We start from the raw sequence: 12,619 nt of genomic DNA on the forward strand, positions 1-12,619 counted from the left end.
ATTAAATAGTTAATTTACCTATTCTTATTTAAATTTTTAATGTTATTAGTTATGCTTATTTATTTGTAATAGTTAAGAAATTTCCAAAGATTTTTATGATAGACTTAATTACTTATAATTACTTTTCATCATCCCAAAAAATTATAAGTATTAATAAATAAATATATTATACCCTTATTTGAAATATCAAATTTTGAAAAAATTTAAAAAAAATAAATTTTTTCTCAAATTTGACAAAATTAATAATATAAAAATTCAATTTTCTCGTGAGAATTGATTTTGAATTAAAGGTAAATTTTGTTAAAATTATTAGAATTTTATAAAAAATATTTCACTTAAAGTTATTTACATTAAAATTACTTAATTAATTATCGGAAATTTTTTTTATTTTTTTCTTTTACTTTTAATTTTAAATTTATTTCTTATTTTTAATTAATAATTATTCTTTATAAAAATTATTTTAATTTAATACTAATTATTAATATTTAATGTATTTATAATTAATATTAAAAAATATTATATTATTTTATTAATTTTAAAAAATAATTTTTATATTTTTAATAATAAAAAATAATATAAAATTCAGATTTTAAATATTACAAAAATATTAATAATAATTTTTCCATAAATGTGATAAAAATGATTGTTATTTATAAGAACAAATATTTATATTTTGTTTAAAAATAATAAAATGATGAATAAATTAAATAAATCTAAATTTTATTATTAATTTTTCTAATATAAAATAATTTAATTAAATTCTATTATATGTAAATTAATTCCAAATAAATAAATTATTTTATTAATGAAAATGAATTAAATTCTATTAATGAAATTTATTTTTTTTTTAAAAATATTGCCTATCAAACAAGGATTATAAATATACGTGCTATAATTAAATGGATAATAATTTTCTATAAATTGCCACTTACTATAAATTCATAATCTTATATGACACAAAGTGAAATTAAGAGAAATGAAACCCAAAAAAAGAAAAAAAGAAAAAAAAGGAGAATGCAAATTGCTCTAATTAACCTTTACTTTGTGCCAAAAATAGCTTCAGTGAAAAAGCGAATAACTTCAGCTTTCGCTGTTTTACTTTGATTTTGGTTTGCTTTTTATTTTTTTTTTGTCCTTTTACATTGAGAAGGTTTATTTTTGACCATAGCTTGTCTAGCTTTTTATCATTTTTCATTACTTTTTTATTTGCTTTTTTGAATTTTTTGTATTTATTTGGTTCGCTTGATTTTTGTTTTTTTTTTCTTTTCACAATAGTGTTCCATAAAGATGTTATCATTTACTGAAGATTTGCTTTAGCAATTTATTTACCACATTTTTTTTACAATTTGAATAATTTTAAGCTATATAAGATTGAGATATTGATAAACATCCTCATCATTGCTGGTATTCTTTTTTATATAATTTTGACTTTTTTTTTTGAATTTTTGATACGTGTCCTTAATTGAGCGTTTTAGGCGCTCGGTAATTTTGGTTTTCTAATATGAAATCGACGTGATTGGAGCGAAGGGTGTCCAGAGTCTTCGGTGGCTATCATTAGGATTCAGTGGCTATCATTAGGATTGCTGTGTTTATTTATTTATAATTTTATATTCCTCTTATAATTTATATTTATATTTATTTTATTATTATTATTTATTTTTTTATAATATATTACTATATAAATTGATTATTATAATTTTATTTATTTTTATATTTTTTTAAAAAATATTTTTTAATATTTAATAAAATTTATTTTTTTAATATATAAAAAATAAAATAAATAAAAATTATATAACTGCCTATATTTTTTAGATAGAAAATAATAAAAGTTTTATATTTATTTATTTATGTTGGTTACGTATTTATGTAAATTGGTGGACGTTACGGTTTAGTTGGGCAAATCAGTGCATGCTTGGTGTAGCCTGCCAGCCTTATGGGCAAAGAGTGAGAAGTGCAAGTGTCCACCATGCCGCGGATCCGTTGTCTCGAAATCAAGAACGAAACGGTTGCCAAAACAGACCACCGGCATGGCATTCATTGCATAACAGACTGGAATACAATATAGGAAAATTATAATAAAGGAGTAGCACGTGATATGACGACATATACTCTCACTAATTATATTAATGTAACTGTTGTAATGAGTTGATAAATATTTTTATTTGGTTTGTGTATTCTATCCATTCAATTTAAAATTAAATTAAATAAATTAAAAATTTTAATATTTATAATAATTAAATAAATTAATTTTATTAATTTAATTAATCGATTAAATTCTTTTATAATTTTTTATTATTTTATATTTTATTTTTACTATTATTCGATTGAAATATTTTAATATTGATTATGTTATGATATTTTTATAGTAAGATTATTCAATTTTAATTTTGATACCAATTTTGCTAAGAATTAAAATTGAAATTAAATTTTTAATTTTTTATGTTTAGAAATTATATTTAAAATATAATTTCAGTACAGTTTTGATACGATTTTAAATAATTTCCAAACCATTTTAATTTTTAATTTTAATTTTTTTATCTTTAATTTTAATTTTAATTTTTACAAATAAAATTATAATATTATTACATGTATTTTAAAATAATAAATAACTAATATTGAAATAATAATAAAAATAATAATATACATATTTAAACAATAATAAAATCAATATTAATATATATTCTATATAATTTTTAATAAAATATTATATTATTTTATATATAATTATTAATTATATATTTTAATATAAAAAATATGTGTAATTAATATATAAAGATATAATATATTATTAATATGTGATTCACTTATAAAGTGATTAATATATTTATAGTATAATAATTATGATTAATTAATTAAATTAATTAAATTATATTGTTAAATTTTTTTAATAATAATTAATATAATACGGTTCATCCATGTTTTTATTTATTTAATATATTTTAATAATAAAATAATAAATATTTTAATTTTATTGATTATGATAATCAATCTATAATATATTACTCCATAAAAAATAGAAAAATTACAAAATAAAAAAAATACGATTATCAACAATTTTATCCTTATATTAATAATTGAAAAATATTAATAATAAAATACAAAGACTAAAGCGTTATTTATTTGAAATTTGAATAATAAAATCTGTTGGAATATACTTAAAAGGTTTACAAAAAGATTAAAATATTTAATAAAATAAACTTTAGAGACGTATTAATTATTTTTTAAAATATATACAAAATTTTTAATAATTATAATAACTATGGATTTTTTTAAATTTTCAACTAAATTTATACTTTTTTACATCAATTAAAAAATATAATTACTATCACTAAAATAATAAATTTCATATTAAATTTAATATATCTTCTACTCATATTTTCCTGTAATTAAATTATTATTACAATTAATAATTTTTTTATTCTATATATATTAATTAGGAATATGTTGAGAAAGCTAATAAATAAATTATCTTTTAAAAAGAGAATATATAATAAAATATAGTATAATTAAATTAAAAGTTTAATAAAAACTATGTGCACGTAGATTTTGGAATGAATCTGGCAGATTAAAAACTTAAATGCGATGTGCCATATAAGGCAATTGCCAACAAAAGGCTGTGTTTGGCACGGGAATACAGAAAATAGAAAATTTCCCATTACAGCGCTCTAAGTCAGAAGAGCGAATTTTGCAAAAATTGAACATCATGATTAGCCCAAAAATGAAAAATCAAATGTACATCGTATGAGATAATATTGTCTAGTCTACCCTCACTTGCTCCTTTGACCAGCTAAAAACGACATCCAAACAGCATACCTGACGAAGACCTGCTCCTCTGTCACCTCTTTCTGCGGCCTGCTGGTTCTTCAGCTCTAATGGCTCATTCTGCTCAACTTCCCTGCGACGGTGATGGCATTTGCATGATTTGCCACAACGAGCCATTACCCGAAGAGACTCTAACTTGCACAACATGTATTACTCCATGGCATGTTACTTGCCTCTCCTCTCGCCCACAGATTTTAGCCGATACTCTTCACTGGGAGTGCCCTGACTGTTCTTTGCTCAATCTGACCACCGCTGGAGGATCTCAGAGTAGCTCGTCTGGCTTGATTGCTGCGATTCGGGCGATCGAGTCTGATGATTCGCTTTCTGAGTTGGAGAAGGCCAAGAGACGGCAGCAGTTAATGAGCGGAAGCGTGTCGTCTTCTGAAGCTGCGGATTCTACTTCCGATAAGGGGAGGATCAACGGTGATAATGATATAGCTGATTTTCTCGATGGTGGATTTAACTGTTCGTTTTGCATGCAGTTACCTGATAGGCCAGTTACGGTGCGTATATCTATCAATCTTCTTCTCTATCCACATTTTCTTTTATGGAAATGGAAATAAAGATTGGAGTATATATCCTCTCACTCTGACTTGAGTCGAGTTTATATTGTTTTAAAAGATAATAATGAATTGAATAACTGATTGTGCATTTTTTGCTACTCTTTCCGTGTTTGGTTTTTGTCTGATCAGAGAATAGCTTATAGTATTGAATTTCATTGCAATTTTCACAAAATTTCAACCCTGTATAGCTTTCTTTTTCTTTTTTCTCTTGTTTGCGGAAAAAGGACGAAACACAGGGAGAACGCTGCAGTTTCTATGGGCTTGTTTTTCACAAAGCCTGAGTTAATTAAAGTGAGCGACTGTGCAGGGAGAACCGCTGGTTCTTGGATTCTACCTGTAACCAACTATGATGCATTTACCTTTTTAGGGTCGGTTTCGGCGGTGTCCCAGAAAAGATTGCGATAGCTTTGGCGCAGGAACAACCCCACACCAAACCCCACTGCGGCCCCCCACCCCACCCCGCGGCGAATATAATTTATCTTCTTTTTTTTTTTTTAAACATATTCTCCGGTTTACTGCCTTTGTGTAGATTGACTGGTAACTTTTGGTAAACTGTTTCTTCACATTCTTCACATTTTCCACAGTGTTTTGGTCTGTTTGGATAGATTGTGCTGTTTTTGCAAGTCAGCTTTAATCTGAATGTTTACAAGTAGGTACAAAGTGTCAAAACCAGTACTTTCATTTATCAGCTTCTCTTCATGTAGTAGGTGATGGTAAGGCATTGACTTACCTTTTTGGTGAGCCTGAAGGATTCTCATTTCTCCCTTGTACTTTTTTTCTTCCCTTATTTGTTTGCCTATGAAAATGCCTTGGGGAAACTATGTTGGAGCAGGCATTGTTATGTCTGTGCATGTATTATAGCAGTGCATCTGAACCACAGCTGCGCTGCGGTGCATTGCAGCTTGTGTTCTGATTCACACTTAAAACACAGGGCTGTACTACAGTCTCAAACCCAAGGCACTCAACTCAATACTTGTCTTCATGTCTACCCTGTTATTTATGAAATCAAATAAAAAAGGAATTTTGTTGTGAATATTCTTAATTGACACATGTTCATCACATTCTTTTGCCCCCATGTTTCAGACACCATGTGGTCATAATTTTTGCCTCAAGTGCTTCCAGAGATGGATTGGACAAGGAAAGCGTACATGTGCAAATTGTCGCAGTCAAATCCCCCACAAGATGGCAAGCCAACCTCGAATCAATTCTGCACTTGTTGTTGCCATCCGCATGGCAAAGATGTCAAAATCAAGTACTGCTGGGGGAACTCCTAAGGTATATCATTTTGTCCACAACCAGAACAGGCCAGACAAAGCATTTACAACTGAGAGAGCAAAGAAAGCTGGAAAGGCTAATGCTTGCAGTGGAAAGATCTTTGTCACTGTTCCCCCTGATCACTTTGGGCCAATTCTCGCTGAGAATGATCCAGTGAGAAATCAGGGTGTTTTGGTTGGAGAGTTGTGGGAAGATAGGCTGGAATGCAGACAATGGGGTGCCCACCTTCCCCATGTAGCGGGTATTGCTGGTCAGTCAACTCATGGTGCTCAATCAGTGGCCCTCTCTGGAGGTTATATAGATGATGAGGACCATGGTGACTGGTTCCTTTACACTGGGAGGTATATTGTTGTATGTATTGCTGCATTTGTGTTATTTCAAAGTTATGGTTTTACTGTGTCATTGGTTTGCTATTTTCATGAGCTAGAGTGCAGGAATGGGTCTTTTTTTTTTTATGTCTATGAGGGACAAACTGTTTTCATTCTTCTTGGGAGGCAAATGTTGTGCATTATAACTCTAAGAAATTATAAACTATTAGGTAGGACACTTTGAAGTCCCACGGACCCTTCAGTCCTAATCCCTCTTTCAATCTATTTCTACCAGACATTTTAATCAGAGTCAAGATGACAGTCATGATTATGGTTCTGACTGTCCATCACAGTTTGAACACAATGGCGATGGCCTATTGCTACGCAAATATTTGTTGTAAAGAATGCAAAACATATAAACTAATAAATATTAAAAGAGTTGGCTAAAATTAAGAAGTTAACTAATGAGTATAAATGCATCAAATCCATAGTCTATATTCATTATCAATTCAACTCAAGTAACTAGTGAAAACCAACTAAAGGATAAAGATCTAACCTTATTACCACCAAAAGAGTGTCTAGGAGGGTCTTGAGTATCTTATCTTTGAGCTTGAGAGTTTTAGCTCGAGTTAAGCTTCTGATTTATGGTTAAATTTCAAGTATATATGTAAATTATGGAAAAAAATTATGCAAATGTCTTAAAATTTTTCTAAAAATTGTAGAACGCAACGGCAACGGCCTATTGCTACGCAAATATTTGTCATGAAGAATGCAAAACATATAAACTAATAAATGTTAAAAGAGTTGGCTAAAATTAAGAAGTTAACTAATGAGTATAAATACATCAAATCCATAGTTTATATTCATTATCAATTCAACTCAAGTAACTAGTGAAAACCAACTAAAGGATAAAGATCTAACCTTATTACCACCAAAAGAGTGTCTAGGAGGGTCTTGAGTATCTAAGCTTTGAGTTTGAGAGTTTTAGCTCAAGTTAAGCTTCTAAATTATGGTTAAATTTCAAGTATATATGTAAATTATGGAAAAAAAAATTATGCAAATGTCTTAAAATTTTTCTAAAAATTGTAGAACGCAACGGCAATGGCCTATTGCTATGCAAATATTTGTCGTAAAGATTGCAAAACATATAAACTAATAAATGTTAAAAGAGTTGGCTAAAATTAAGAAGTTAACTAATGAGTATAAATACATAAAATCCATAGTTTATAGTCATTATCAATTCAACTCAAGTAACTAGTGAAAACCAACTAAAGGATAAAGATCTAACCTTATTACCACCAAAAGAGTGTATTGGAGGGTCTTGAGTATCTTAGCTTTGAGTTTGAGAGTTTTAGCTCGAGTTAAGCTTCAGATTTATGGTTAAATTTCAAGTATATATGTAAATTATGGAAAAAAAAATTATGCAAATATCTTAAAATTTTTCTAAAAATTGTAGAACAAAATGGAAATGGCTTAATTGCTACACAAATATTTGTTATAAAGAATGCAAAATGTATATACTAATAAATATTAAAAGAGTTGGCTAAAATTAAGAAGTTAGCTAATGAGTATAAATACATCAAATCCATGGTTTGTATTCATTATTAATAATCAACTCAAGTAACTAGTGCAAAACCAATTAAAGGATAAAGATCTAACCTTATTACCACCAAAAGAGTGTCTAGGAGGGTCTTGAGTATCTTATCTTTGAGTTCGAGAGTTTTCATTCAAGTTAAGCTTCTAATTTATGGTTAAATTTCAAGTATATATGTAAATTATGGAAAAAATGACGCAAGTATCTTAAAATTTTTGTAGAAATTGTAGAATTTGCAAATTAGTGCATGATATTACATATTCATTATAATATAGACCAAACCACATGTCTTAACAAATTTGCACAAGAAATGAAGATCATCAGATGAAGGTGAGGATGACGTCAAGTCATCATGTCCCTTATGCTTAGGGAGATGGTGAAGGGAGGGCCCCAATTGTAGAAAAAACTTGCAACCCTTGGCTCGAGGCATTTTCTACCCCTTCTCTTTCAAGGAAGCATGAAGAATATTCCTCCCTCAGTTATTGTTGCGTCATTAGACAGTAAAATCAAGCACTAATTCCAAGTGAATGAAGCCATGAGATTTTTGAAAAAGTTCCAAATAGAGACCAGAAGCTGCTAGAAGGGTTGGAGACGTGTATTCCTACCTTTGGCAGAGAAAAAACTGCCTATGGTTTACGACCAAAATAACGGCCGTTACTCTTGCAACAAAGAAAATTGTTAACCGTATGTGGGATGTAATGGTAACTCGCCCCAAATAGTCATAACCGTTATTAAAATATATAGTCCCTACTGCAGCACGTCATCTTTGCTAAACTGGATATATTGAATGAATTTCCTGTCACTTGCTTAGTGCACAATTTGAACTGTTATTAGCGCTAAAATCAACACTTTGGGTTTTGGTGGTTGGCTGCAATTTTGTGTTCCTTTTATTATTATTTTTATTATTGTTATTTTCATTTTTACTCAAATTCGTATGTGCTTGATTTAGCAATTTGTGGTGTACAGTGGAGGAAGGGACCTGAGCGGCAATAAACGCACAAACAAGGCCCAGTCCTTCGACCAGAAATTTGAAAAGTTGAATGAGGCTTTACGAGTAAGTTGCCGCGAAGGATATCCTGTAAGGGTAGTGCGGTGAGTTGTGATAAAGAAGTGATTGTTGCTTATTATCTTAAGTGTACCTGGGATCTAACTTTTAAATGCTTCTTTTTCAAAATGCCAATGAATATTTCTTGAGAGTTGAAAATTATTTAAATGTGGCTTGAATTCTACATCAGAATTTCTTTTATTTGTGGATAACAAGAAAGAACAAATACATTAGCCCTGCAATTTGAGATATCATATGCAGTGCATTTGAAATAGGTTCCAACATAGAAAATTCCAGCTGTATCTTTGGTTTCCATGTTAAACCAAAATAATTGATTGCAGTTAGCACAACTGCCAAATATAGGAAAATATGCTGCCACTATACATGAGAAAAATGGTGTCTTTCTAGGGTATGAGTTAATTTGAAAATGACAATATTTTTGAGCTTTTTTTCGTTTCATGCATAATAAAGAAAGTATTTATGAAATCATGCAAAATTCGAAAATATTTTCGGATTCTGTGTGTCAAAAGAGCGTGTTCGGCAGTCATACTATCGAACACGCTTGTTCGACACCCATGGTGTCGAAGAATGGGTAGTTTGACACCATAGGTGTCGAACTGCTGCTCCATGCCACGGGAGCATTCTGAAATGCTCTCATGGCATGCACCCTTGGCATGTTCGGCACCTAGGGTGCCCTGTACAAGTCCCGGGACTTATAATACAGCTAAAGAAGCCGCCCGAGCGGACGATGAGGCAGCCAAGCACATCCGTGGCGAGAAGGCTAAGCTCAATTTTGGGCAGTCAGCATCCCCACCACCACCTCAAGCTACAAGTGCATCTCCGACAATACCACCACCATCAAAGAAGCGGTGTCTTATCGCTTCTGAGATGACTCCTGCTGGCTTACAAAACTGCACCGTGCCAGCACCGCCACCATACATGGGTGTTGGCATCAGGTATCAAAAAGAATTGGGCAGTGAATGTGAGCTGAAAGAACAAATCTCAAGCCTAGAGACGTTTCTAGAATTGGAGCCAGAGCAGATGGTGGCTCAGCTGAGTGGAAGTAGCTGTGTGACAAGCGAGTTGGTGGACCTGCCTCATCTCTGCACCCTGACGAAGATGGCCTGTCTAGCACTTTAAGTGTTGGACAGGTATGTTGGGTGTCGGACAAGCTACTTAGTGGCAGATCGACACCCATGGTGTCGAACTACCCATTCTTCGACACCATGGGTGTCGAACAAGCGTGTTCGGCAGTATGATTGCCGAACACGCTCCTTTGACATACAGAATCCGAAAATATTTTCGGATTCTGCGTGAATTGATAAATAATTTCTTTATTATGCATGAATTGAAAAAAAGCTCCATATTTTCCTGTGTAAAAGGTTGCCCTAGATTTCATCCAATTGTTAGCATTCGTTAATATCATGAAGATGGTTAAACTTGTAGCAGCAGTGAAGATTGTTGATTCTTTAATTAGGGAAGATTATCTGCAAAAGGAACTTCTCTTTCTTCTTCTTCTTCTTTAATCTAATCATTATTATATTATATTGTATTTGATGGTTCTCTCTAATGCCCTTCCCTCTTAGTCAATAGCTCTGAGATGCCATAGTTCAATTTAAGGGTTTGATGTTTGTTCCTTTAACTAATATATCATCTTCCCATATGAGTAATTCTGCATCTAGAAACAAGTATATTCTAGTAAGTATTTATTTTTCCAGATGAATGTTCTTCTATTTTGAGTTTAATGTCAACATGGGCAGGTCTCATAAAGAGAAACGTTCTTCTTATGCCCCAGAAAAGGGTGTTCGTTATGATGGTATTTATAGGATTGAGAAGTGCTGGCGTAAGAAGGGAATGCAGGTAAAATTTTTATGATCATTGTATTTATTGAGGGAATCAACCAGATCTCCTCACTGCAAAATGTGTTTTCTGATTTTTTTTTTTTGTTTCTGTTTCCAATTAGGGGTACAAGGTTTGTAGATATCTTTTTGTCAGATGTGACAATGAACCTGCACCGTGGACAAGGTGTGTCTGCTTCTCTCTCTCTCTATCTACCTATCTTTCTCAAGATCATAATCTTTTCCAAATGAACATGCAGTGATAATCTTGGGGATCGTCCAAGGCCTCTGCCATTCATCAAGGAGATAGAAAATGCAATTGATATAACTGAACGGAGGGGAACTCCATCCTGGGACTACGATGTGAGTTTATGCAGTTTCACTTTATACAATCCAAGAGACACATACTTATAGAGTTACTTGTGCCAGTTTTATTTTGCCAACCTATACATGTCCATTGATAGAGTTTATGAAGTGCCCAAAATTCTATAGCCATGTAGTTATTGTTTTTCTGAGCTTTCCCTTCTAGGTATAATGGTTAAAATGAGCCTGATAATCAGATATTTATTTTGAAAGATGTTATTTCTGTTCCTCAGGAGATCAAATACTTATTTTGAAATATGTTATTTATGTTCCTCAGGAGGACAAAGGTTGTTGGATGTGGAAGAAACCTCAACCAAACAGTAGAAAACAGGTCAATGGTGGAAATCAAGATGATGGTACAAAAATGAAGAAAGTTAGGCGGCAAGGACAGAATGTGCTTGTGAGACAAAAGCTTCTGAAAGGTGCAGTCTTTTATCAAATCTATATTAACAACTTCATTTTTCTTCATTTTTGCTCATGTAGCCGCTGTGGCATGCTCTCTGACTATGATTAGGCTACCACTAATAGATTCAGGAATAAATGTTTGCTTCTGTTTCATTCATGATGCAGAGTTAAGCTGTCAAATTTGTCGGCAAGTGATGACTAACCCTCTTACAACCCCTTGTGCGCACAATTTTTGCAAAGCATGCCTAGAGGATTTTTTTGCTGGTCAAAGTTTCGTGAGGCAGAGGACATGTGAAGGCAGACGGACATTAAGAGTGCAGAAAAATGTTATGAAATGTCCAGCTTGCACAAATGACATAGCCGACTTTCTCCAAAATCCACAGGTACTGCAACTCAGTTAGTTACAGTTACATTCTTTATGATTTACAACACAATATTCATGTCACAATGTTAGAGCATTTACGTTGTATATACTGTCATTTTGACAGTTGTGGTGATGAGATTGTGGTAAAATATTCTGGAGTCTCAAAGTCTCCTTCAATGACTTCTAAGCTTTTATGTCAGGTGAATAGAGAGTTGATGGGTGTAATTGAATCCCTGCAACGCAGAAATTCAGAGTGTGACAATGTTGATGATTCTACAGAAGAAAATGATATCTCAAATGAGAAAACACAGGCTATTGCTGACATAGAAATTCGCAATACAAACAGTGAAATTCAGGAAGAAGACAAAGCTAAAAATTTCATGCATCAAACAGAAACTGATCCCCAGCAAGCATACAAAGAGGAGGCAAGTGATGGAAATGACAAGTCGAGCACTGGGCAGAAGGAAGCGACATTGCTTGAGCAGCCTGATAATTTGAACGTTGAAATTGAAATTAATACTAGCAACTCCGAAATGGCTGACGGTAGTGAACAAACTACTGCCACAGTTGAGCAGACCCACAAGAGAACTGCCGACGAAGGAAGCCACCTTGCTGGAGTTCAGGACGGGAGCAAGAAGGCTAAATTAACAATGGAGCAATGAAGAGATGCTCCTTCTGGGTCATACAATGATTAAATTTGCATGACCATGGCCTCCTGCGTATATCTCATGTGTGGTTGGTATGATAGGTAGTTGGTCGTAACCTTTTATGTGTTGTAATGGGTAGTTAGTTTTATCAGAGCCTTATACCTGTGTATTTTCACAGCTCATAGCCAAACATACAGAACTAGTTTTACTGTGAAGTGTTAATAACCATACCCGAAACATCTGAGGGGAAAATAAGGATGTCTAAGGTTATCAATTTATGATAAATGCTTTATTCTGGCCAGTGCTTCATCATTTTCAAAGATTCTTCTAGTCTGAAGGGCCCCTCGGATCTTGGGAGGGCATGCTCCTTTGCTCTGTTTTTATATAAAATTATA

At 32.0% G+C, this 12,619-nt stretch overlaps 1 protein-coding gene across 1 annotated transcript; it reads left to right on the top strand.

The window, feature by feature from the left end:
- Positions 1 to 3,638: 3,638 nt before the first annotated feature.
- Positions 3,639 to 12,525, top strand: LOC110620812 (E3 ubiquitin-protein ligase ORTHRUS 2). Its single transcript, XM_021764701.2, has 9 exons — positions 3,639 to 4,325; positions 5,469 to 6,001; positions 8,529 to 8,654; positions 10,368 to 10,467; positions 10,571 to 10,632; positions 10,706 to 10,808; positions 11,086 to 11,230; positions 11,379 to 11,596; positions 11,778 to 12,525. Exons 1-9 carry the CDS (start codon positions 3,873 to 3,875, stop codon positions 12,237 to 12,239), a joined length of 2,202 nt encoding a protein of 733 aa, XP_021620393.1. The 5' UTR covers positions 3,639 to 3,872; the 3' UTR covers positions 12,240 to 12,525.
- The last annotated feature ends 94 nt before the right edge of the window (positions 12,526 to 12,619 follow it).

Source organism: Manihot esculenta, chromosome 8, assembly GCF_001659605.2.
Source record: "Manihot esculenta cultivar AM560-2 chromosome 8, M.esculenta_v8, whole genome shotgun sequence".
Lineage (NCBI taxonomy): Eukaryota > Viridiplantae > Streptophyta > Magnoliopsida > Malpighiales > Euphorbiaceae > Manihot > Manihot esculenta.